Source organism: Caloenas nicobarica, chromosome 1 (genome assembly GCF_036013445.1).
Source record: "Caloenas nicobarica isolate bCalNic1 chromosome 1, bCalNic1.hap1, whole genome shotgun sequence".
Classification (NCBI taxonomy): Eukaryota; Metazoa; Chordata; class Aves; order Columbiformes; family Columbidae; genus Caloenas; species Caloenas nicobarica.
Genome location: NC_088245.1, coordinates 182,882,174 through 182,909,709, shown reverse-complemented (window position 1 = coordinate 182,909,709; position 27,536 = coordinate 182,882,174). Strand labels below are relative to the sequence as shown.

At 40.2% G+C, this 27,536-nt stretch overlaps 1 protein-coding gene across 1 annotated transcript in view; it reads left to right on the top strand.

Annotated features, from left to right (window-relative positions):
• The window catches only part of EPSTI1 (epithelial stromal interaction 1), a 50,629-nt gene extending 33,328 nt beyond the window's left edge, over window positions 1-17,301 (top strand). Inside the window, exons 7-12 of the mRNA XM_065658414.1 lie at window positions 692-785; window positions 5,167-5,250; window positions 8,578-8,651; window positions 10,680-10,785; window positions 15,799-15,831; window positions 17,177-17,301. Coding sequence (XP_065514486.1) covers window positions 692-785; window positions 5,167-5,250; window positions 8,578-8,651; window positions 10,680-10,785; window positions 15,799-15,819 — 379 coding nt within the window. The 3' untranslated portion in view covers window positions 15,820-15,831; window positions 17,177-17,301. The remainder of the gene's footprint in view (window positions 1-691; window positions 786-5,166; window positions 5,251-8,577; window positions 8,652-10,679; window positions 10,786-15,798; window positions 15,832-17,176) is intronic.
• Window positions 17,302-27,536: the final 10,235 nt, after the last annotated feature.

Sequence of the window (27,536 nt, the reverse complement as noted above, 5' to 3'; positions counted from 1 at the left end):
TCCTTAACATCTGTTTATGTTGTTGCTTGTGACTTTGTTTAACCACAACTGATTAAAACTGTCAGCAAAGTGATGCTACTTTGAAAATCTGGTTTATAAGGGATGCGATTGGAAAAATAAAATTGCCCTTGCCAGAATAAGAAGTGACAATGTTGTGCAATTCTGCATCAGCTAAAGACAAGCATTTATTTTTTTTTTCAATGCTACAAAATGCTTCAAAGTCTCTCTGCTTGATTAAGTAATCTGTTGTAAGGCTGCATTGTATTAATCATGAAAGAAAATTCCTTAAAATAATCTTTTAAATCACTTACCTGAGATTTATAGATCTGGTAGAAGGATTTGCAAGAATTCAGTGAAGCAGTTGCATCCTGATGAAGTCCAATGGTATGTGAGTCTGTGTTTTAGGAGCTTTACAACGAGGAAAGAAAGCATGGCCACTGCAGACCCCAAATATGCAAATGACCAGAGCTGTTTGCTTAAAAAGTCCTCCCAGCAAATGTCTTATCCACAATATAGGTTCTGTATCCTCTGTCCCATTTCATTTTGTCTCCATAACCTTTTGTTCCACCTGTGATGTTTTTCAGCAGTCATATGATAAAATGTCTAGGCTAGACTCCAAGGGTGGAATAAAAAGCTGTATTTATTTTTACTGAAGCACTAACAATTCCATTTGGATTGGATTTCTTCATAGCAAAACCAACGAATTATTGAACAGATTGGACTTGGGTTTGCCAAAAAGTGATTCCTGTCAGATTGCTGCTCGTGGCCCAGAATCTACAGCATGGGTAAGCAAAACCATGGCATGTGCTATATTTTCTGTCAGCTTTCCAGGTGCTGTCAATAGTGTAATATTAGAATATTCTAATTGAGCTTAATTGCCTAGACATAAGTCAGTGAGTACCAAGGAGTCTTTCTGGTGAATGAGATTTGCCTACGTTGTCTCTCACACACTGGCAGAGTATCCTACATAGTGGGAGACTGCCTTTATTACTCACAGATCTCTCTCTGATAAATGAGAGCCAGATTTATATTCTAAGGTCAGATCAGAATCTTAAATGTGCTCTGTACACATCTCTTAATGGCAAGCTTTTATGAAATCTCAACTAGTTCATGTCAGCGGGTGTTTTACTGCATTGAAAATCTAGGCAGAAGAGAAGCTTATTTCTCACTGAATCCTCAAAATGATAGCATAGACTGTTTAGTGACTTTTTCCTGGTTTGAATGAGCCTGGTAAGTATCAATGTAATTATGAAATAGATAAAGTATTGCTTAAGTTTCATTATTCTCATTGCCTCAGAAGGTTTTTTCCACACATGATTAGTCTCTTTGTGTCTAAACCAAGCTTTCCTACTGATATAAAAACTTGTGGTGAGGAATATTAACTCTGAGACACAAGTATTTCTCCTTTAGGGAGGTTCATAATTGGTGAAAGACATAGAACAGGCAGCCAAGTGGACAGAAATTGTTGTTCCAAGAAATAGTCCTTAGTAAGCAGAAACTTGGAATTATCTGATCTGGGCAGCCCTCTGTTGTATACAACCTTGAACATCAACAGTTAAGTAAAGAGATGGAAAGGTTTACCTCTGTATTTCCTCAGAAACCTTAGAAATGTGCAAGACCCTTCATTACAGAGATTGCTGCAAATGGAACATATGACAGCTCCGTTTTGCCTCTAGTATCTCCTCCTGGTTTTCATTGCATGGAAAGGGAAGGTGATACTGAAAACAGGTTCCTTTGCGCTTTGATTCCTCAGGTCATTTTGTGTCTCTGAAAACCCTAAAGAAATCCTAGTGTATGTGGGCAGATGTATAGCTTGAAGGAGCCGGCTTCTGCCCAGCATTTCTGGGCACAAGGTCGGTTGCAGGAGAGAGGCTTTCAGACTCTCTTTTGTAGTCCTGGGCAGACAAGCAAGATGAAGGGAGCAAAGATGTCTTTGAAACCGCTTCTACCTTCATCTTGAAGCATCTAACACTCTAAACAGTGGGGAACCTGTTCCTTGGTCAGAAAGACACAGCTCTGCAGCTTTTTATATGGTGTGAATGTTGAACTGCAAAGACAAGTGAGCTCATGTCCCCAGGACTGGCTTGGATTTCAGCTTTTTGGTGTGGTGTCTTCATATCTACGGAGAAGTGGGTGGATGCGTGAAGGAACGCAGAATTCTTTCAGTTGTACAAGTCCTTCTTTTAGCTGCTTCACCTACCTGTGTGTGCCTTTCTCATTCCAGTTTTTGAGGGGTTCCTTAATAAGTCGTGCCAAATTACACGCCATAGTTCATCTTTGGCTTCACTAGTATCCAAGCAGATAAAATACATAGTTTTTCTGTATCATAGAATCATAGAATTATTTGAGTTGGAAGGGACCTTAGAGATCATCTAATTCCAACCTCCCTGCTATGGGCAGGGACACCTTGTACTAGACCAGATTGCTCAAAGCCCTGCCCAACCTGGCCTTGAACACTTCCAGGGATGGGGCATCCATAACCTTTCTGGGCAACCTGTTCCAGTGCCTCACCACCCTCATAGTGAAGAATTTCTTCCTTATATCTCATCTAAATCTACCCTCTTTCAGTTCAAAGCCATTACCCCTTGTCCTGTCACTATATGTCCTTGCAACAAGTCCCTCTCCAGGTTTCTTGTAGGTCCCCTTTTAAGTACCAGAAGGCTGCTATAAGGTCTCCCTGGAGCCTTTTCTTCTCCAGGCTGAACAACTCCAACTCTCTCAGCCGTTCCTCATAGGAAAGGTGTTCCAGCCCTCTGATCATCCTTGTGCCCCACCCTGGGACTTGCTCCCACACGCCCATGTTTGTCTTATGTTGGAGGCCCCAGAGTTGAATGCAGTAGTATATGAAATCTGGTCCAATCTTTCAATGTTTTCCATAGCTTGTAGCTTTAAAAATGTCTAAAGGTTTTACACATTAAATTTGAGTGCATTTTTAGGAGGCACTTGTGCTATAACGAAAAAATGTGAGGCTAAGGCCCTTTAACAAAGGAGAAGTCATCACCCTCATGTCTATAAGATGTCAGAATTTTTACAAACTTAAAAGCCAGTCTTGATTTAGTCCTTGTAAATTCTTCGTGGACTACCAGCAAGGGTGAAAATTGTCCTAGGGGGTGTTCTGACATTGACAGTTTTCCATGAGGAGTATAGTGTGACCAGCAGCTTGTTGTAGACATGTACAGCTATACATCCTGTTTGCTTATGCATAGGCTTTCTGCTTAATGAACACTGTGAAAATCTTTTAAGATACTAGTGCAATATTGCAACTCTCTTTTGAAGTCACAAAGTGTTGCCAGCCCTAGTTTAGAAATAAAGTTTCTCAAAAAGAGAGGCAGAAATCTTATTATATTTATATATTACCAAAATGCTTGGGGATTAGCCATGAATCAGGACCTTGCCTGTGCTAGATTTTGTAAATCTATAGACTGTGTGAATAACCTGAAGTCATCCATGGATCCTGTACTGTTCTTTAATACCAGCTGATGTCTAGCGTGGCACCACTTCTATAGTTTTGTGAATCAATTAATCACTTGCTTATAATGCAGCAATGCAGTTAGCAAAATGCCTTCCCAACCAACTTGGGTGAGGTACAGTCTGTAAGCATATGCACAGCCTCTGTACTCTGTGTGAGGAATCTGAGGCACATAACCAATAGCTGTTATCTAAATAAACTTGGCATATTACCAAAATGCTAAACCAATGAGAAAACTTGAACTCTAATTTTCATGTTATCTTGCACTTGTCATTTGTCTGGAGTAATTAAAAAGATTCAGGACCAATGTATTTAAAGAGTGAAGGGTGATAAGCTTAGGAAGTGCCTGACATGCATGTTAAAAGGGGGGCACAGATGTGCGTGATTTTTTAAATTTAAAATTAATGGTCGAAAAAAAGTTTGGGACAATGCAATGCTGATTGAATTTTTCTGTTACATAACTTCTTTGATAGTGACATAATTTCTTTGATAGTGATATTAATTTAGCATACCTAGTTCAAATATCAGTGTCAAATATTACTTGATATGCATGAACAAATTTGACTTCTTTGGAGTGACTCTGTCATTGGTGACTTTTTTGGCTTGCTTGTTTAATCAAGCTCATAATTAATTTTAATCCTGTCTTTCAAAGTGTTCGCAATCCTGTGTAGATTTTTATTGTCTTCCAACTTGATTAACGTACACTCCACACAATTTTCCAAGCCATTACGGAGAGTAATGAATAATATCGCACACAGAATGAGTCTCCCTGGACACATGTAACAACTCCTCCCAACTCAAAATTGAGCTATTAATAACTGCTTTCTGTATTCAGTCTTTTTAGCAAATTATGTGCCTGTCGTTTTAATGGTATCATTCTGCATGCAAATATCAAGATTTGAGAACATTGTGTAGAGCTGCAGCAAATTCCTCACTAAAGTCAAACCTGCATAGTTCTTGTATTAAATTATACTGGCTCATTATTTAGTGTGCTGTGCTCTGTCCCTGCTCAAAGACTTTACGGTATAAATTCCTATGTATAAGATCCTAAGGATGCTATAAGATCCTAATAGCAGGCTGTCTCTTTGCTAAGATCTACAACTTGTGAAACAACAGGGCTAGTCATAATAAAAACCTACGCAGTTGAATACTTTATTCATCATGTGTAGCTCAGATTTCCAGTTCTCTTAACTGTCCCACAAATATTTCAGCAGACCTGATCTCTCAGCTTCTGTTGCCCTACCTACTTCCACAAATGCCTTTCCAATACTCTTATGGAAATAATCCTGGATTCCCCTCTGTTACCATGCCTCCCTTCTGCTTTGTTATCTTGGTAATATTTTTAGTACTTTTCCTACTTCCCAGAATACCCCATCTCACTGTCATGTATCCTGATTGTGTTTTCTGACTGCTCAGAGTATCTTCATGCTTGCCACTGGGATGCAGAGCAGCATGTGCTGTGGCTGCCTTGTTGTGATGTGCAGATGGACATTCAACCAAATTGAATGACTGAGAGGCATTAAACCACTTCTTGTTTAAATTTTAGTCTTGAGACTAATCTGTTTTCTTAAGTAACTGGAATCATTCAACCATTTCTGTTTTGTTAATTACCTGTATAAAGATTCGGGAATAAGGTTTGGGATTTTGGTCCCCCCTCTCCCCACACCAATATGTTTATATTCTCTGCTGAACAATAGACTAGGAGCCATGCTTATAAGCAAGCTCTTCAAGAGGATGAAAACAGAAGATTGGAGGAAATGAAGCAAGAACAACGGAGGAAGGTAATTATACATAAACAGTTTGCATATTGTATCATTTTTACATGCTGTGAAACCAATTAAATACATTGATTACTTGTAGCCTACGCACAGAGCTTCTCTTTAGAAAAAGTAATTTAGTCACTGTTTGCAAATATTGTGAGAGAGATGAGCCAAGCTGTAAAATTTGGACAGGACAATTATCTCCTGGGTTCAAGGCTATTTGCATCTGGATGACAAGCTCCTGCTCGCCTCTCCATTTGAACAAATGTGCAGAGCACTTTTTGATCACGGTACCTGATGTCACAGGCTAAGGAAACCAATTTCCTCTCTTTCAGGCAGAAGTAATCTTACTGATGTATTCATGATGGTCTCAGATTTCAAATAATCTCTTTCTAGAGAATCAAGGCCTGTGTGCCTTGCCTTCCCAAATCACAGAATCACAGAATGGTTGGGGTTGGAAGGGACCTCTGGAGAACATCTAGTCCAACCCACCTGCTAGAGCAGGTTCACCAGAACAGATCGCACAGGAATGTGTCCAGGCGGGTTTTGAATGTCTCCAGAGAAGGAGACTCCACAACCTCTCTGGGCAGCCTGTTCCAGTGCTCTGGCACCCTCAAAGTAAGGAAGTTTCTCTTCATATTCAGATGGAACCTCCTGTGCTTCAGTCTGTGCCTGTTGCCCCTCATCCTATTGCTGGGCACCACTGAAAGGAGTCTGGTCACATCCTCTTGACACCCACCCTTGAGATATTTATAAACATTGATGAGATCCACTCTCAGCCTTCTCTTCTGCAGGCTGAACAGACCCAGCTCTCTCAGTCTCTCTTCATGGGAAAGGTGCTCTGATCATCTTTGTAGCCCGCTGCTGGACTCCCTGCAGTAGTTCCTTGTCCTTCTTAAACTGGGGAGCCGAGAATTGGAGGCAGTACACCACATGAGGCCTCACCAGGGCAGAGTAGAGAGGGAGGATAACCTCCTTCGACCTTCTGGTCACACTTTTCCTAATGCACCCAGAGGGGATGTGGAAGCACTCAAATTTGCTCTTAAGTCTGTATGCTTCTCTCTTCCCTTGCTAACCACCTAATTGAAGAGTTTTGAATTGTCTAAAAAAAGCAGGCATGCCCTAACTGCGAGTTTGAACTCCATCTTCTGAATTGCATCCGAACCGCTGTAGTCCCTTTGACGTGGATTTGGGTACCATATCCACATAAAGTTCATCTGCACAAGGTGATAGCACTCTGCTGTGCTGTCTGTCATGGCTCCAGGTCTGACTGTGCAAGTATGGGGAGGGCAGAATTGGCTGCAAATCATTCAAAAACATATTAGCAAATGCTGAGCTTCTTGCTATGCCTCTGCTGTTACTAACATCCAAATTAATGTTAAACTATTTCCCCAGTAGCAGAATCTCAGTGCAACAAATTTCACACGTTGAGTTTCTACTAGAGCTGGAGAAGTGACTCAACCCCCTCCTCACAGATATCTTTCTTTACGTGTTGGGGTTAAGTGTCCTCATTTCACAGTATTCTAGCAACCAGGATGCTGGAAACAAAAAGGTGGGGGAAAAAGAGAGGCTCTTAATTGCTTTTCTGTTATTTATATGCTTATTCCCAGGAACTATACAGAGGAAAAATCTTTGAAAGCCAGTCCTGATTGGTGTAAGGCCTGTAGCTGTTTTATTCTTTACATTTATTCCTCCATAGAGAAAATAACTATGGATATGAATTAACATGCCCCTACTTTATGAATTCAGTTTAAGGGACTCATGTAGGGCTTTAGACTCTTTAATGATTTCCACAGATTGCAAAGAAGGTGTTGGCTGCTTCTAAGGCCGCTCTTGCTTGGTACACGGTTCCAAGTGCTCTGTGCCTTCACAGTTGCTGCTACCTATTGCGCAGAGTAATGCACTACTTACAAACCTGCTGCAAATAATATGTATTTTAAAGGCTCCAATAATTGTCCCTCAGATATATGTTGGCTCGTTTCTGTTTCAAACTGTTATTTATTAAAGTAATTGAGAATTCTGTCTTGTGCGTACCTCCTAGCACAGTGTAGCTATAAAACGTATTGGTATTGTCAGTTCCTTTTTTTTTTTTTTCTTTTCAGAAGAGGTTTTAGTATGTATTGCTTGACTTAGAAATTTTCAGTACACTTCGAACACTACATCATATACATACAATATATTTCAGAACATTACTCCGAGAGAGGACTTAGCGTATTGGAAAGTCAGATACTGGGTTTTAATTTTCAGGTTGAATAGTTATTTAAAACAGTGAAAATTAAGGTTGGCTTTTTTATTTCTTAATCCTGTTTCTTCTTTTAGGGCTAGACAAATATTGATACACAACACATTCATAGTTATTGATTTTCATCATATATTTATTGCATAGTTTTTATTTAATGTTCCACTTAAATTGATTTTTTTAAAAAAACTTTTGTAGTTCCATTCAGTTATTGAAGCTTTTATCTAACTGCATAATTTTATTTTAGTTCCTATTCCTACTGCTGCTCAGTTGCTATGGAAAATATGAAAGATAGGTCTGTTTCTACCCCTTCCCCCTCACCCTGCAAGCCAAATTTTCCATGCAGAAAAATCTACATCTTCAATTCCTGGGTGCATTGCAGGGAGCAAGAGCCAGACAAACAAGCAGACAAGCAGAACAGAGTCGTACAAGCTGTGTTTCCTTCACAGTCCTGGCTAAAATTGCATGAGCAAGCTCTCCTCTGAAAATAATTCCCTTTGACACCATTTATATACCTTAATATTACATAACGTAAGGATTGTGGGCTGCTGCAATGCTGGGAGCTTGCACACATTTTCAGCACACCAAGAGGTACCATTTGCCCTTCACTCAGCATTGGGGGAGCCCCAGGGAGCTAGAGGTGACACACCATCCTACGTACTCAACTTCTTATCTTCTCCTAATGCTCCATGGAGGCAGGAGATGAAGGGCACCAACAGGTGCAATGGCTATGTCTGCTCCTGCTAGATGACTTTGGCTGTCTTCTCCCTTGGACCCATAAGGAAATTCAAACCCATGAGTTGGGATGAGAGGAAACAGACTGGTGTCTGGCATACCCAGACTGTAAATGTCTGAATCCTGTAACTTCCGACTTTTTAAGGCACAAACAAAACTCAGTGAGTGCAACACTGAATTGAAAAAATTATCTCAGTTTTTAACATAGTACTGTCACAAAAATAAAATGCTATTGAGAAAAGTTCTGGGAATGGCACATGGCTTTATAGCTGAAGTTAACACCGTGTGGAATTAATTGGGTTTGCAATATTGGTATGTTAATTAAAAGTAAGTTTATTGGGTTTTTTTGGTTTTTTCACTTTTATAATTCCCAGACTGAACTAATGGAATTTAAAAAGAAGCAGGAAGAGGAAGCCAGGACAAGAGCACATCGAAATGAACAAAGGAGGTATGATGCAAAAACGCGAGAATACACTTTAATTTAATTCTTATCTGGAAAGGGTCTCAAAATTGCAGGCATTCATGATTTAGAAGACAATTGCAATGAGGATCCCTGATCTCACCTCTGGTTTAACTTTGCTTTCAAATGAACCACTAATATCCATCATTAGAGCTGCTCACTGTAAGGCAGTGTGACCCAGAGTGCCTTTTTCACTTTATTTATCCTGTCAGCGTACGATATAGCATAAGGTAGAAAGTATTAATAGTTTCATGGGTAACTACTAGTATGGTAGTTTGCAGCTGGAAAAATATTTTATCTAGTACAGTAATTTCAGCTGGAAAACATTTTATCTATCTACCTATCTATTTCTACTTTATTTTAGAATGGGCTGCTTTGTCCCTGCCACATGCAGAGCTAAACATGGGATTCGATATCAATACAGACAGAAGCTGCCGTGCAGCCAGGCATCCTGCAGCTGCATTGCTTGGTGCCGTGCCCTCTCTGTGCTCAGCGCTTCCCATCTTGCCCTCTGTCACTTAACTGACTTTCCATTATCTTGAAGAGCAGCTTTATTCTCAGGTTTGTTTTCTGCTAGTAAAAAGAAATAACTTTCAGGCTCAAAAGTAAAAGCCCCATTTGTTTCTTTCTTTTTCTATCATTAGGGAAATATATTAAAAAAAATTACTTCTGTAGGCAATCACTCTCCATACTGTTTTCATTTCTTTTTTTCTCTAGCAAAGATATTGAGATAATTACCCATAGAAGTTAATGAAGGATTTTCAATTCAGTCCGTCTCATGTCCCTAGATAGAAATAATCCAGTATCTTGCATTTTACATCATTCTTACAAAAAGCGTTGTAAAACATTAAAACAACAGTCATGTCTAAGCATGTGTGTCAGTCCTAAGCGTTAACAGGGGGAAAAAAGCAGTTTTCAGAAGGTTTGAAAATATTTTAAACATACTGAAGGAAAATGTATTTGTATGTGCACATGATTTCCAGATTGACAGAGCAGTACAAGAAAATGCTAGAATCATGGAATCATGCAACAGTTTGGGTTGGAAGGGACCTTTCAAAGCTCATCTGGTCCAACCTTCTGCAATGAGCAGGGACATCTGCAACTAGATCAGGTTGCTCAGAGCCCCGTCCAGCCTGGCCTGGAATGTTTCCAGGGATGGGGCATCTACCACCTCTCTGGGCAACCTGGGCCAGTGTTGTACCACCCTCATTGTAAAGAAAAAAAAAGTCTTCCTCATGTCTAGTCTAAATCTCCCCTCCTTTAGTTAAAACCCCTTGTCCTATCGCAACAGGCCCTGCTAAAACGTCTGTCCCCATCTTTGTTATAGGTGACTTTTAAGTACTGAAAGGCCACAATAAGGTCTTCCTGGAGCCTCCTCCAGGCAGAACAACCCCAACTCGCTCAGCCTGTCCTCACAGCAGAGCTGTTCCAGCCCTCTGACCATTTTTGTGTCCCTCCTCTGGCCCCTCTCCAACAGGCCCATGTCTTTCCTGGACTGAGGGCTCCAGAGCTGGATGCAGGACTCCAGAGTTGATTTCAAAGCTGTATGGTAGCGAAAGTTGTCAGCTACACAAATTGCCTCAATAAGTAACAAAATTAAGTGGTTTTTTTCATTTGCATTAGCAAATCACTACTTCTAGAAACTCTACATGGGTAGTGAAGGCTGAAAAACTACCTCAGGTGAATTGTTGAAATAGCTCACCTCCTGGATGAGGGGGGTGGTGGTCTGCAGGTCCTCTTTCTGCAGGGAATTCTGGTGCATTTCTCACAGCAGCTGAGGTATACCTTTTAATTACAACAGACTGATCACAGGATAAGGATGTACCTAGTGAAGTGAAAGTACAGTCCACCCAGTTTCGTGCCACTCCATGGTTATCCAGCAGAGGCTTGAAAAACATAGGAAGATGGGTATTGAACTGAGAAAAGGGAAAACCACTCCAGAGAATGTTAAAATTCAAAAGTTCATGAACTCCTCAGCTACCTTCAATCATTATTTATTTTTTGTTGTATTTTAAGGGTAAATAATGCTTTCCTGGACCGACTCCAGAACAAAACACAGCATAATGGCAACGATCAACCTGGATATTCTGCGAGTCTGGACTACCTCAATAACAGTGCCTGGGTAAGCTTTTTGGGTACAAAATGTGAAAGCAATGAGATTGTTTGAAAGTTGACTTTTTTTCCCATATACTATTATGTCCACGTGCGTTTAGGCTGCACGACAGAACTTACAATCCTGGCTGGCTGCCTGCAGTAGCTTTTAAGAAGAAATCTTGTCATAAATATAGAAGCTGTTCAAATGAGAGGAGGGAGGAACAGCTGGTCTTGCAGCAAAACTTGGTTGCTTTGCATGCAAGGTACTGTAAGGAACCAAATCCAAGGTACTTCCTTAAGTTCAAAACAATGATAGTGAAATTGTAAGGATTTTTTGAAAGTCTTTAAATGAAAGATGTTTGGAAATGCTATAAATATTTTAATATGATATTGAAAGTGGAGGAAAAAATCGTACGAAAGGTACAGTTTTTAATTTTTTACTTGTATAAAATTATGACTAAGACTCAACTGCGTCCAATTTAAAATACATAATATTTGTAAGGATTCTTTGAAGAAAAGATATATTGACTATAGCCTATTAAACACCTATTAAATCTTTTCAGCTGTCCTAATGAGGCATTAATGTGACTGTTATTTAGAATTGCACGCTCCAGTGTTAAAAAAAATGTGTAGTATTCCCATCATGGAAATTTCTATTAGGTTGAAATTCCATTGCTGAGAGGACCATAGTGCAAAAATGGAAGATTTACAAAGACTGAATGGCAAAAGGATGAGAGCCAAAGAGAATTTTGTGAATGTGCCAGTGTAGAGAAAGATGTTTAGCTGATAACCAGAAAAGCTTGAACTGGGTTAGCTGGACTGTCTGGTGCAGATGTGTGTCTTGCCACATGAATGCCTGGAAGACTTGGGTTCAAGCATCTACAGAGTCAAGGCATGATAAAGATGCAGATATTCTTGCTGCTGGAGTTTTCCAGATACTGGAGCTGGAAAAAAGTCGTAATCACTACAAGCTTTGGGCAAGCCCTGGGTCATGGCGAAGGACTCGGGAACCTCAGACCGAGGCCATCTTTGTGCATAGCAGTTCTCTTGCCCTTGCCAAGCGGAGGCAGGACCTGCCAGCTCAACCTCCCATGAGGTCTGCAGGTAGCTGCTTGGAGAACCAGTTGGTTAGGGGCTTTACTGGTAGGGCCTGTATATCATGTTCCAGGAAATCCAGGAGCTGTTGGAAACCAAACTACAGATGTCCAGACTCGTAAAAGACTATGAGTAAGAGAGCAGTCTGTGTAGCAGGTCTGAACCGTCTCCTGAAGGATGGCATGTCTGCAGGCAGCAGAATTAGAGACTTCAGATAGGACAGAGCCAGCTGATACCTAGTAAGTGGCAAATAGTAATGTCTGCTGGAAGGGGCCTGGTTAACAAAGGCAGCAAGGGCAGAAATTATTCTTTTTTCTTTCATTTTGTGTTCTTAATCCTAATTGGTAAATCATTTCCTGATAAACTTGAAAGCAAGTCTGTGGCACAGCCAAGATCCGCAATATTTAAACTCGAATATCTCCATCAGAGCACCTGCTGTCACCACTGAAAACCATGTCATTGTGTGCAGGGGGAGCAGGGTTTTGCCTTTACCCAGGTGCCATATGTCCTCTTTCACAGGGTGAGTGTTGGTACCGCCAAACAAGTGCACTCAGCCCAGGTGCAGTGTTAACAACAGACAGCTCTGTGATGTACGCAGCCAACCTATGCTTTTTTTTTAAATATATGTATTCAAAGAATGCATAAACACAAATGCAATAAAACCCTGCATGTAGAAGTGATAAATTTTCTCCTCTGATGTTTACTTAATGGCTCCCAAGGAACTTGCCTTCTGTTTGATAATGCTAGATTATCCATTTTTCCTTTATGCTATGATGTGAGATTAGAAGACTAAACAAAGCAGGGAAAGAATAAACTATGAAAGAATACCTCATCATGGAAAGGAATTAAAAATGAGTATTGGTAACAAGAGCAAGAATGAAAAATATCTCTAAAAAGATAGGCTGGAGGCTGCAACCTCAGCGTCTTTGATTACGAGATTCTTCTCCCTTGCCTTGCGATTTTCAGCAAAAAAAGCTGTACTCCAGGTGGGGCTTACAAGTCATGTAGTCTGCAGCATGGTGTTTTACATTACAAGGGAGCTAAATGAAGCAGGTCAGACTATATACTAAGATTAAAAGAAATGAAAAAAGTTCCTGAAGTTGAGACCTGCAGGTAATTTTTGAGCTTGCTCTGTCTGTGCAGTGGCACCAAAGAGGATATATTCATTCTCTTTGCCACTTCTTTTTGTCCTGATTGAACTCTTTATAGTCACAATGGTTTCACACTTGCAGAAGCCAAACATTCACGGCATGTTATCAATCTACCTGCTGTATTTTTCGTTATTATTTCTATTAGCCTGCTTTCCTAAGGAAATGAAGTTTGTATGATCACACTGTCTGTCTACATGTAAAAAGGTTTTCAACCTGCTGGCCAATCTTAGCCAAATTTGAAAGGGAGTATAAGTCTCAAAGATAGCTAAATTTCTGCACGTTTCCCGAAAAGCAATGACTGGGCAGAGGAGGGACCCCAAGACAGTACCCAGCTCTGAGGGGCGGTGGGAAGGACCTGGGCAGTCCATGTGTTGTCCAGCTGCAGCCCTCCAGCCAACCAGCATAGGCACAGTTCCAGAGCAGCTGTAGCTCTGTCCTGGGGGCTAGGAGAGGCAAACAGGGGGACATGGATATCCCAGGGGACATGGAGAGGAGCAGGGGAACGCAAATTTATTGTGTATGTCTGGGCAAGTGGGAGGAGAGCCGTTGCATTGCCCAGTTGTCTATTAATCTATAGGAAGCCAGTTTTCATTAATTCACGTGCCCTCCAGATATCTTGCATTTCATTAGGAATATTTATAAGCTGTTGTTTCAAGAAGTATCTTCATGAAAGTAATCTTTTCTGCCTTTTTGATTATAAATGCCAGGGCACTCTCTGGGTGGTTGTGTGGTTTCTTTTTTTAATGGGAAGACAAATTAATGAATTTCAACTTCTCTCTGTGAGCTACTTCACCCTTGAGAGACCATTGAGTCTTGTATGCTATCAAAAAAGTTTTTATGTCCTTTGTGCTGCCATTGTCTCTAACATAAGGATAAACCTTATAGGATAGGAGGGTAAAAAAACCAAACCAAACAAACAAAAAAACCACACCACACAAAAAAACCCCACCAGTTGTCATTTTCACATCAAAGTTTAATCAAGAAGATTAAATCCTTATATCCTTATTCTGCTGGGAGCTATGACTGAGATAGTATCTGTTCACTGTGACGGCACAAATGGTCAGTTTTATTTAAAAATGAAAATATTTTATTTTTACAAAAGAATAACTTTAAAATGGTTGCACATTTTTATATTCATGCCCTTACGAGGTTTGCCCATGTTCAAGTTCAGAGGGATTTGCAGAGGCCAAATGCTAATGCATGGCAAGCCTGTAACAGAGCCCTTGTTTATTTTTTGCATGGAAGTGGAGCACTGTCAAGGATCTTTTTGTCTATTCTGTTAATGGGGAGAGGTCACATGGTGAACATATGAAATTTATATATCTACTGTAATGAAATACTAGTTGTCTTGCTGAAACTCTCTGAGCTATAGTAAACCCAGAATCTAAAAGGCAACATGATATATTGTGCCTCCCCATTTCATGTCTTCATTACAGCCAATGTCATGCATTAGAATGAGAAGCATTCTCTCAGGTGCTGACTCTGCTCTTTCAGTGGGTGCATAACTCCAGATATTTGTTCTGGGAAGCAACTATGCCCCAAATACACAGGTGCAGTGTGGTGGGAAACCCCATCCTCTTCCTTTCCCATATTCAGAACAGGAACTTGATGGATGCTGGATAAATCTGTTTTGAGAAAACATGATTTATGGATAAAAATATTTCAAATAAATGCAGTTTGTGGATTAGCACTCAGTTTAGTTTTTGTGGCATGATCCATGGGAATGTTTCTTTGGAGTCTCAACCATCACTTGATTTATGCTATTTGCTACCAGTTTGAGAGAGAGAATGTCACGAAGTTTACTGTTGAACTCTAAGGTATGTAAAGTTACAAGGCCAGCATGCACCCCTCAGTTTTCCATGCACAATCAGTCTTTAATGCAGACTTTAGTGAACTTTTAGATGGGTAAGGTTGCACTGAAAATGCTGGTTTCCTATCACAAAGACAAAGCTTTTGTTTAACATGGGAATATTGGGAATAGAATGTTTATGTAAGAAGGTTTCAGAGTGCAATACACAATGGTTACATCTGTTTTAACAAAGAATGTGGTTTGCTAATTTAGCCTTAACCTGGTTAGTCTATGTACAATCTGAGTTGGAAAGATTATGAATTTTTTTCCTAAAACTGGTTGATTTTGTTGTCGTGGGGGTTTTTTGCTTTTTTTTTGTTGAGAGTACTGTGCTCATTTTTGCTGGCAGAATGATGGAAGAAAACAGATAAACTACTCAGCAGAAGTATCAACATTGATATAGGGACCTCAGATGAGAAAGTCCAGGGATGCTGTAGCTGAGTTCAATGACTTACCTCTGACAAGGCAGGAAAACAGCACATGCAGATGTGTTCTGCATGGCTGGACTTTCAACTAAATCATTCTTTCCTTTGAAAATATCATCCTAAAAAAGAATAGTGGGAGTCTGGGGAGAAGCAGAAGAAACTTTTCACTCCTTCAAATTGTGTGAGATCAGGAAAAGATTGAGGCATCTGAAGATATTTGGAACACTTCTATATTGATTTTTTTCAGCGAAAACAAGATATGTTTATCTCTTGAGTCAATACATCCTGCTATTCATATTGAATTCAAATCAAATAAATATTTATTGCTAGACCTGAAATCTTGTAGAAGGGTTTGCATGGGTTTTTTTAAGTGGAGTTTCAAAAGACAGGAAAGGGCACCAAGTAATCAAGGAAGTTCCACACGACTGGGTAACCATAATTCCTTGCATAAATATGTCAGTGTACTGTACTTTGTACATTGTACCGTACCAAGGCTTTTTTGTTGTTGTTCTTTAATCCAGGGGCCAAACTACTTGGAATAAAGGAAGAGAAGGGTAAGAATAACGACTTTGTTCATTCTTTTTAGTACCAGTGCTGATGTTAATGTAGCTTCATATTTGGCATTTCGTGATGACAGCTTATGTGGCTTAAATCTCAAGTAATATGAGAGGGAATCTTAAAATAAATGCTTCCCAGCTAAAACCTCAGTGCAGCAACGTGCTCTGTGTCATGGACTGTGGGTGGATAAACCTGGGCAGCTGAGGAATGTGGCTGGAAATGCAGGAGGCGACTCTGCAAACTTCCAATGGTCTTCAGTGAAAACAGATGACGCTGTCTTGGTCTGCCTTCTTCCTGCTATTATATAACCCATGAGCAAAAAGGGAGACTGTTCGCATCAGTGGGGGCTGTCGGTAAAGCACCACTGTTGAATCGGAGAAACCAGGCCCTCTGTTTTCAAATGACCTTTTCATAAGGCTCACTGCACCTATATTATTTTCTGAAAGGGGTTCCCTACGCTAATCCCCAGTTCCAATATAAAGATTTGCGCAGAGCCTTTACTTCTAGCCTCGGAGACTTTTGAAGCAAGTTCAGGTACTGGCACATGTTATTCTTGCCTTAAGAGATGGCTTTGACATATTTTTTTTTTGTGAAAGCTAGGATTTTATAAAGAAGAATTAAAAAAAAATCAAACTTAAAAAAGCCACTTGCTTTCAACCCTTCTCCCACAAATGCAGGTATTCTGTGACTTTCTTCTTCATTTTCTGCACCAACAGTTATTTTAGTATTTTTGCAGCAGGACTGTATTCTGAAGACAGTATCTAAATAATATTGTTGGCCTCCCATGAGTCGTCTTTTCAGTTTTATGAGGAATAAAATTCTTATTAAAAATTAACTCAAATTCACTAAAGAAATGAAAACAAGTAGATAAAGGCAGTTCCCCACAGGGCAAGAAATGGCCATCTTTTGCAGCCCACAATACTATGGGGTTTTGTAAACTGTGGACAGCTGAAGGAGTTCAACGCTTTGTTTCTTTGTTGTTTTTCACAATATCTACAATACCAATAATATATTTACATGTGAACTGTACAAGAATTTTGGAATAATTATGGAATAAGCTTTGTTTTACTTTTGGTTTGAAAACAACTTTCAGCTTGCTACGGTAATGTATTGTTCAAAGATTTATTAATGCATCTGCAGATAATTAGGACATTTTGTGAATTAAATTTATAAAAAGATAGAAATCCTTTCATGAAGGCTTTACATAATTAAAAGCTAAAACCTGTGGAAGAAAAGGGAGACTTTATTTTCCAGTGGACTTAATCCTAGAGAACTTGACTTTGATTTTTGTTTTTGCCGTAAAAGATAATTTTTAATTCTGTGTTCTCACTCTTGTTACAGGGTATTGGAGAAATATTCACTTTTATCTGGCCTTGGCCAAATGACCTCGTAAAAGCTCTGAGAAAATGCTCTTTTATCATTGTGATTTTTTTTTCCTTACCATGACTTCAGCTTCACACCCACTTCATGAGCAATCTGCAGAGACTGGTTTCTAGCTGTCATTACTCACGCATATTTGAAGCAGCTGATTATGAAAGTCCTGTTTAATTTTTAATAAGAGAATGTGTCATTTTTTTTCATAAATTGTTTTGCTTCTTGCAGAATGTAATTATCCCAGTCTTTGGGATCTCAGAAAAAGGAGACGGTGGCTGTAGAAGCTGCAGTAATATCAGTGTTTACTTTCTGCTGTGTACTAAGTCAAAAACATCTCTGAGACTTGAACTTAAGAAGCAGGTAGAGGGTTTTCTTTTGGGATGGGAAGGAGGGTGTTACTGGTTTGGGATTTTTTGTTTTGTTTTGGTGGGGATTTTGTGGAATTGTTTTATTATTGTATTCGACAGTAGACACTCAAGAAGCAACAAGTGTGTATTGTAGACAGGATCTTTTAAATATATTTGTAGAAAAATACAACACGTGAAAGAAATAAAACTTGAAATAACACTGAAATTTATTTGGTCTCCCCCACATCTTTTGTGATACGATATACCAGTTTTTTTGCTTTACTTGCTTTATCTTGGTAACTTCTGTTACGTGAGTGGAAAAAAATACTGCAAAGTTAGCTTTGGTTTCTTGCTTTTTTTTTGTCCCTCTAGTCTAATGAAGTTTAATTTCTATCTCCCTGTTTCTGCAGATGACAACATTTTAATGCTTTCCAAAAGTCAGATGCATGACCAAGATATTTCTAATGGAAAAGAATGGTCCACAGTACATGTTAGATAAACCATGCAGAAAATAAAAAAGTATCTGTGGCATTTACATCTTAGGCAAAGTTAAAGGTTTCATGAGCAGATTTTTTCAGTGTGCAGGCAGACATGACTATATTTTTCCATTACCCTTGAAATGTGGAAACTTCATAATGGATCACCTGAAGTTTTCTTCTGAACCACAGATGTTGTTATGTTTGCTTTCCCCTCTGGCACTCTATGCAGTTGCCCTTGGCTCTCTCTGCCTCAGAGAATTACTCAAATATCTTATACTACTAGCTAGCTGATGTTAATAGGAAATGCTTGGTAATGCTTTGTGTTTGAGCCTTTTTTTAAAGTATCTGACACTGGGAAAATTCCTTGGCAAGACAGAATGGCACTGTATTGCATAGGGTACTTGGCTGTGCTCTCAGGCTGCTACTTTGGAAATTAAATTCCCATCTCCCTCCAAGAACTCCCTCACCCAGCCTTCTTCAGTAGATATCAGGACTGGGGCTAAATGTCTTCAGAGTGAGATGTATGTACATGCATGCACATATATTTTAAAGGAAATGTCTCTGCTTTAATCAGATCCTTGTGTTGTACTCTAATCAGACTAAGACTTGTAGGTGATCTTTCTGAAGTAGTGAACCTGCAGCCTCTCTGCACTTGATGCACGATGCCTCTGGGCCCCACTGACAAAGGCTGAGTGGGAGGAGAAGTCACCGTGGTCGCTGACAAGTTAAAATTTGATGTGGTCATATTGCAGTGTTCCTATATCCAAAGAAAAATAAGAACTTTTTATTAATATGGTACTTTCACATTCAGGAATAGTGACGGCAAGTCACCTTGAGTAACCTCTTCCATTATGTTTGTCTCCTTTCTTTTAGCTGTCTTCAAAGATGGAACTTGATCACAATCTTCAAAGTGCTTCCACTTATCCACATTTCAATCTCTTATTTGAAATGCTCTCTACAAACTGTTTCAGACATTAACTATTCCAGCCCTTTTTAATGGTGAAGTATCTGAATTTTTCCTCTCCTATCTTTCTGAACATAACAAAAAAAAATCTATATGAACAGTGGCCCAGGAAATATCTTTGAGAGCCATAGCCTGCAATGGAGATGATAAGAAGTTACATGCATCCACAAATTGATGTTAGCAGGATGTCTGGAAAATACTGTTCTTATCAGCAAGCTTCCAGTATCTCAGAATTACCACTTCCCCACACACACATCCTGCCAAAACTTTAAGCCTGAAAGCAAAGGGACGTTATGACATCTCTTGAAAGGGGTTATAATGAAGTGAACAGAAAATAGACTGGGAAAATGGCTTCATGTCTATTGAGAGTTAGGAACTGATAGTTGGGTATGTTTGCTACCTACCTCTTAGAGTAAACCTTTGATAAACATTTTCAAATCCAAATAGGTTCCTCTAGTTATAACTTCCACTGACAGAATTCATTATCTGTTATGAGGTGGCATAAAACCAGATTTTATTACTAAATAACAGTAAATGGAGGTTCATTATTTTGTTTTGAAAATTGTTGTTGTCTCAATCTACACTGATGATCTCAATGCTATCTCAGAAACTAACCTTCCAACAGCAAGTGGTGTGGGGATGGAAGTTACAAGAGGAAGTCCCTTTGCTTTTTCATTGCTGAGACAAATTCATTTTAGCAAACTGACTAAACCATTATGATCAGCTATTCTGAATTACAATATAACTTGACAGCAAGATTCCTGTGTTTGGATTTTATGGTCTGCCTAAATTAGAAGCTACCTTCCTATGAAGAAAAGCAATGTTTGTTTAAGGACTTTCAGGACTGATTCTCCATTATGTATCTAAAAGTTGTTCCAATGGTTTAACTATCCCTGCTTTTAAAAATATCTGCCTGACTCCTAGTTCAAACTTGCCAAGTTTCAGATATCAGTTACTGAATATTCTTAACCACTTCCCTGGTAAATTAAAGAGTATTGGGACTCTTATTTTATTCAATGTGCATGTTTGGACAGCTTCCTTCAATTTGCAGTCCTTGCAGCATTTATTCTTAAAAATATCCCAGATTTACAAAAGCCTTAGATGCAATAGGACTCTTCTTTTTGGTGTGTGCCCCACTCCTCAGACCCCGTGGCAGAATAATCTTAGCTACTGCGAAGGGAGCTAATCCGTAGCTTACATTTTATGGTACACATCCATGTTCAGTTCACGCCTCTGCTTCAAGAAATCCAAATCCCTGTCTCCTGTCTTGGAGAATATCTTAACCAGTGGGCTCTTGTGGGTAATTCTCAGCAGTCAGGCTGTGATGGCCCTTCTGCTTTATGCAGAAGAATAGAAATTCATGTGAAGTGAGAAGGCACATAGCTTTATCTAGCCAAGTGCTGGATGTTCCTGCTGTGGCCCATGCCATGACCTTGCTCCCCATCATAGTCTTCCCTAAGGGCTCCCTCACATAGCACCCTCACTCCTTTACACTTTCAGAAATTTGTTTTTTCTAGTCCTGCTCTGGGAGTACAGACTCTTTGTCAGAAATCCCTTTTTTCTCCCACCTTTCCTTATCAGTCATGCCCCCTTTCTTGTTAAATCCCTCTACTACACCAGCTGAATTGAACCAGCTGCCTGTAATCCATGGATTCTTTTTTGGCACTCTTGACTTGTTCATCAACAGACTCTTTCTCTGCTGTATCTCATCAATGAACAAAAGGACAAAATACTATTGCTATGTGCTGCTTCAACTTTTTAGTTTTGCAATCATTTGTCTCTTCTGGGAGGCAGATGTGTTTTCCTGAGTCCTCTCTGCGTCGCCTACTTATCCCATCCTTTCCCATCTTGATATGGGGCTGCATTAGGAAGAGCATTGCCCAAGGGTCAAGGGAGCTGATCCTTCCCCTCTGCTCAGCACTGGGGAGACACATCTGGAGTGCTGGGTCCGGTGTTGGGCTCCCCAGTACAAGAAAGACATGGACATGCTGGAGTGAGTCCAGTAAAGGGCCAAGAAGATGATGAAGGGGCTGGATAATTTTTGACATGAGGGCAGACTGACAGAGCTGGGACTGTTCAGCCAGGAGAATATAAAACTCAGAGGGATCTTATCCACGTGGCAAACGTTGGAAGAGAAAGAGTAAAGGGGATGGAGCCAGGCTCTTCTTGGTGGCCAATGATAGGATAAGAAGCAATGGACACAAGTTAAAATACAGAAAATGCTGTCTAAATAAACAAGATTTTTTTTTTTTTTTTTTTTTTTTCACCGAGGATGATCAGACACTGGCACAGGTTGCCCAGAGAGGCCGTTGAGTCCCCATCCTTGGACATATTCAAAATCAAACCGGACAGTTCTGAGCAACCTGCTGTAGGTGATCCTGCTCTGAGCAAGGACATTGTACTAGATTGTCTCCAGAGGTGCCTGTGAACCTCACCCATCCTGCGGTGATCTCCTAATCTGTCCATAGCTATTTTCATCTTCTGCTATCACTCTTTTCTTTCCTCAGCCTGCATTTTCCACTTTCAGGGCACAATTCAAGAAAGCGTTGTTTCATCCTGCAGACATAAACCAAAATGTTTGTGCCCCAATTAATTTTAACATCTTCCAATCCTTTTTTTTGATTTTGTAGCTTGTTTACAGTGATCCTGCACTTTTAAAGTTAATTTTTGAATAAGTATTTTAAATCATTATCTCAAATTATTTCTTTTTGTCTAAATCTTGGAGCCGACCTTTTGTTTTCACCCTCCTTTCTTGTTAGCAACAGCCAGTCCTGGTCCTCCCGAGCTCTGCCCATGGTGGATCTCCTCCAGCTCTCCGCTTGCTCCCTTGGGCAGCTCCGGATGGCTCTGCAAGACCCTGGGCACCAGCGTCAGTGCATCGAGGGTCTGAAATGCTCACTTCCCTCCCTCACCTGTGGAGGACGAACCTGTAAGTGTCTCCTGATATCTGGAATAAATGCTTTCTCTCATCCTGGCCTTAAAGGAGTCATTTGAGTCCCAGCAGTCGTGGGCAGGTGCTTGGCAGATGCTGACACTGTTAGTAGAGGAGAAGCGTTTGCTGGAACTGGGTAGAAATGCAAGCTTGAAGATGAGAGAAAATTCACTTGAGTTTCTTCAGTCTGTCGTTAAAGGCTTTCCAAATTTCAAACCATTCTAGGGATCTCATCTGAACTCTCTCCAGTCTGCCTTCATTGAAAAAGAGTGGGATTTTTTCTTGCCAACATTAATTCATATTTTATTTCCCTGTTCCTAGCTTTTTGATCTTTGCACCTAGTTCTTTAATTACAAGATGTCAAGCCCAGATTTTCCTGCTGTCTGGACCTCTCTCTAGAAGCTATCTTTTATCTCTCGTTCTGTTAGTGCCAACCACAGCCTTTACCTCTTGCCTTCCCTCCCAGTCCCTGAACTCCCCTGAACTACATTTGGGTAAGAAAACCCTACCAGAAATGTTATTTTTGAAAGATCAGTCCCATTTAGTATTTTATTTTAAAATCTCTCTAGTAAATTTTCAATTTACTTATCTAGACTTGGAAGTATGAATAGTTCTTTTTTATTTTTTTTTAATGATAAAGTCTTATGGCCTTATATAACTCTGCTATTTTAACAAATGAACATATTGTCAGACTAGTAATCCCACCAAAAATGCAGTTTATTTATCTTTAAAGTTTCATCTTTCATTAAACCATGTTGTCTGGTATTAATTATGCTGTTCACTCTTAATTCTTTATTGACCACATCCTATTTTGCCTTCCTGAGATTTTGCCCTGGCTAAGCATTAAATTGATAGACCTATAGCTACATTTTCAGAACATCGTCCTTTTGATATATTGAAAAATTCGTTTCCTGTCTTCTCTGTTCAATCTTTTGGACAGTCACCGTATCTCAGGGGACTTACCAGTATCCTACTTTGAAAACAGCAGTTTAACAGTCTCATCAGTAAATATATCTACAGCAAATGCCGCAAGTTTTCTGCTTTGTTGATATTTACTAACCCACGGCTTTACTGAAGGAATAAAAAATAGATATTTCCCTGTTCTAGGCTGGAAATAGCCATCTGTCTGTCTCCCCCCAAATAAATAACAATTTATTTTATTACCAGAAGTAAGGATTTTGCACTTTGCTTCCTCTTTGGCAGAGTGTTTGTTATTGAGCTAATCTGTGGGGGTGGCAGACTTTCTTTGCTGGTGCTCCTTGTCTTAGATACTTTGGTCTCAGCCTGGAGTGGGGTGTTTCCCTGGAGGCAGGCACATAGCAGCAGTAGTCTCCAAAATGACTCTGGTCCCTTAGCAGGGGACATACTCCAGTGCCAGCAATTCCCAGACTCCTCTTGAGTTACAGATGGTTCCAGAGGCTGTTTTTGCAAGCCATGGTACATGACTAGTGACTGCTGGAGAAGCAAGGTACCTCATTTTTTGTAAAATTTGATCCTCACAGCAGATAAACTTTTAGTAGCCACCCTCCATATTTACTCCACCAAGGAAAAGGTTGAGTCTTGGATTACAAAAGTGAAAACAAAGTTATGAGAAGAGGAAAATAAGAAATGCAATCTTAGTGTGCCCCTAAATATACCAAATGATACCAAAGCTCTCATCTAACTGTCACTTCAAAGCTTTGAGTAATACTATGGCCCAGCAGCCGAGAGGAAGACAGCCACGTCTAGTCTTCACTATCATCCTCTCAGGTACAGCCAAAGATTTTCTGGTTTGTTCAATTGCGTTTGTTCAATGCAAAGCCAGGAAAAGGCATTTCTCACTTTGAGAATCTACACTTTCCTCCTTAATGTAGAGTACCCTGTGCTATTTGAGTTTTGCTCTGCTTTTGTGGAGAGAGTCTGTTGCTATTGACTTTCTCTTAGAAAAAAAAAAGGCCCATTGTAATGCTTGTATCTTGATTTGTATTTGTTTTCTTGATCTATACAACTGAATTGCTTCCTCCCTCTTCATGGGGAGTCTGGGAAACAGATGTTGGGCTGTTGTAGCACATCTTGAAGGCCAGCAATTGCTACCACAGCAAAGCAGAGACTGGAGCCTTGAGTCCTAGAAATTGGACTCTGTTTTATTCACATACCTGATCCAACCCCATTTAAATAAAGCAAAAAGACTTGCTATCATGAACTAATCGAGACCTTTTACTGGAGGTTAAGGCAAGTGGATTGCAACTGCAAAGATGTAACGTATAGATTCACCTATTTTGCCCAGTATCTTTTTGACCTGAATAAAATGGCAAAAAAAACCCCAAACCCCAAATCCAAAAAACCCACAAAAACTCCAAACCTAGACCGCAAAACCAAACCAAAATAAAACAAACTCTTTTTTTTTTTTTTTTTTTTTTTTTGCCTCTAGAGAGAAGAAATGTTGGATAGGCTGCCTTTTTTTTTTTTTTTTTGGATTAGCCTTTATTTTACATGACTTTTCAGAAGTTCTGCAGTACCTTGTCACACTGGATCAATTCTGATGAACTCTCTGTTCTCTTGAACTTTTATGTTTTCTATAAGTGAGATGAAAACTCAAAGTGCCAACTACTTTACTCTTTAAATCAATGTGTTTCTTGGCTCTCCTTGGAAAAAAAAAATTAAAAAAGACTGTATGAAGCAGTGCTTCATTCTGCTTTCTCTGTTTAATCTGGGAAATTGCATTACTTGCTCTTTGTACCCTGGCAGTTGTCTCCAGCTGAAGGCAATGGGAAATACTAAAATTGAAACAGGTTAAACTGGTAGGAAAGAAACCCAGCTCTAAAGATAAAATGATTTAATAAACTGATTCAATGTAATTATTGCCTTGCAAGCTGCGGCTCATTTTGACTTCAAGTCAAGCACTTGGGTCTCCTGCAGGTTAGCTCTCTGGTGTCACAAAATGGACAGGCAAAATGGACAGCTTTTCCGATTTGAGGGTGGTTATGTGGGCTCATGATCAAGTACTGAAAATAAATGCTATTGCATTAATGTTTTGCAAAACCTATGATTCATAGAGGACATCTTTCTTACGGGTTCTGTTTTCAATTTCACATAGGTTACAGGAGTCTTTCTAGCGGTCTTTTAATGTTGTGAGGCAGAATAAACTGAAAAGGTAGGTGGAATACAAATATGGAAGTGGTACAAATAGATCACATATCACGTTTGTAGTTTGCATGTGGAGAGGAGAAGGGAACATGAATTGGTCCTGCAGGAGCAGTTTGTTTTCTGCTCCAAGAAGTATCTTTACTGAGGGAAGGATTCAGTTTTGTGAACTGTCTGGAGAGCAGATCTGTGGAGCAATCTTGTAGGGGATCTTTGACACCTAAGATGAATCAGTCTCTGAGGATGTCTGTCTGTCTTTGCCGTCTGCGCATAGAACAGAGAACACAAATGATCGCCAGAGACCATTCCTAATTTTTGGGTGACTTGAATCCCAAGTGTAACAGCCTAAGCGCCAAGAAAAATTATTTACTCACAGTATATTCCTATCGTTGCAACTATAGGAGTAATCCTGGGGCCTTTTAAAAAAATTGCTTTCACAAATAAACATCAGGTTTTCCATGAGGTTACAGTACTCCACACTTCAGTCTGTCAGTTATCACAAATCAGTCTTAAAGGCAAATACAGGGATCGCAATTTAAAACGGAGACCTCAGTACTCATTAGTATCTCTCAGCTGCAATTTTATGTTGATATTTGTGGCAGCCTAAGCATAAGGGTTGTTGAAGGGTCAACTGAGATTAGAAGCCTATTGTGTAAGCACACAGTGCTGTGCATTCTGTTCATTGAGAGTCCCTGACCCCAAAAGGCCTTGTTTAAACAGGAAAGGCAGAGGGCAGGGGAAAAAGGAATATAATATAAGAACAGAGTGATGGCTGGCAAACAGTAAATACATTTTTAATTATTTAATTCTTCAGGAGTTCATTAGAGAGTATTAACTAAACAAAGGAAATAAGAGAAGGTGAAGAGGAATATGGGGTGGAAGAAGGGCGAATTGTGTGGGGCAGAAGAGAGCAGAGGAGCCTGTAGCTGAAGGGAAATGGTTGCAAAGGCAGTATGTGAGCAGGCAACCAGCTTAAAACCTTTTGTGGCCCCAGGAAGGTGGCGTCTCCCTCAGAACTGCCTTCCGTCAAGTCTACGTGGCTCGAGGGGTAGAAAGAAATTACTCTGGGGACAAAATGCATTGAGAGAAATGGCTCAGGGTATCACGGTTGTTCTAGAGCTAGAGGGGCACCACTCAGTAGCTGTGGAGTGGGGTTGCCAGGAGGGAGCTCTGACTATGGCTGATTAGCATCTTTCTGTTTCTTCCCTTTCCATGGCCTGCAGAGGGGCCTGTTTATGGGCCTTCATTCACATTCCAACTAGGAGGCACCTAGGCAGGGTCAGGCCTTGAGAAGATGATGCGTTATGACTTTATTGTTGCTAAAAACCCTTTTCATCTCTGAGCCACCTTGCTTCACTCAGCTGCTGTTTGTCAGGCATCCGTTTGAAGGGGATGACATTGCACATAAATACCCAGTACCAGTACTGAGGTTTATGTCACTTGATACACTATTTCATCCTAGAGGCAGTATAGACCACATAGGCCTCTAAGATTCCTTGAATCTGACAGCATTTTAAATAAATATGTATGGTCAGATCATAAAGAGAGGTAAATCAGCATAGCCGCGGTGAAATTGGGTCCTTTAAACTGCACATGAATTACAGATCTCAGTGCAAGCAATCCTGAGCAGCTGAGTCTCGTGCATTGTGAAGGAGCCTGCACAACTGGCTCCGGACAGGCTGGGGGGATTTGCAGGCACCCCCTATGGCAGATTGGGCTGGCAACAGACTTAATTCTGGGAATTCTTTCAGCAAGCTGCAGCCTATTGCTACCGCACCTCCATGCGCCTCCTAAACACACCAACTGTCCATCTGCTGCGGATGCCAATGCAGTGCGGTCGTGCACATCCGTAAAGGAGATGTTGGAGATGCCCAGCAGAGTCAGCGATACGCCAAGGCACTGCCCGATCTGAGTTACGGCTAAAGCCCATAGATGAAGGCAGAGCCCGCTCACTGTGTTTAATTGCAAAAGGACATTAACTGCAGAGCTGCAAGGCCAAATATTTGGCTGTTATGTTCAACCCTTCCACATGTCAGGGAAAAGGGCCAGCAGAACTGCGTGCTAATGGCTCCCAGTAGTGACCAGTGAGTCTTTTCCTTGGACACTCCCTTCCTAATGGATCAATGAACTCTTTTCCTACTATAATAAGTTACAGTTAGCCTGTCAAAGGTGGTCTTCTGTGCCAAATCCTAGTCAAATAGGTTCTACAAAGATTTTGTTAAACAATTTCCCCAAGCTCCCAGCAAATGGTTAATCATTCGTTCACCAAAGGTTGCATTCTTCAAGTGCCAGTAAAAGTCTACCATAAGCTTTTATAATGAACTTCTGTATTGAGTAACCCTCAGTCCCACTTTCTCTGTTACCTGGCCTTGCACATGTATGGATCAGACCCAGCCTGCTCTGGGGTGCCCATGTCTGTTGCTAGGAATAGATCATGCTGAAATTTATTAATCTGCTTTGCTCAGCTCTGCCACCCCAGTCA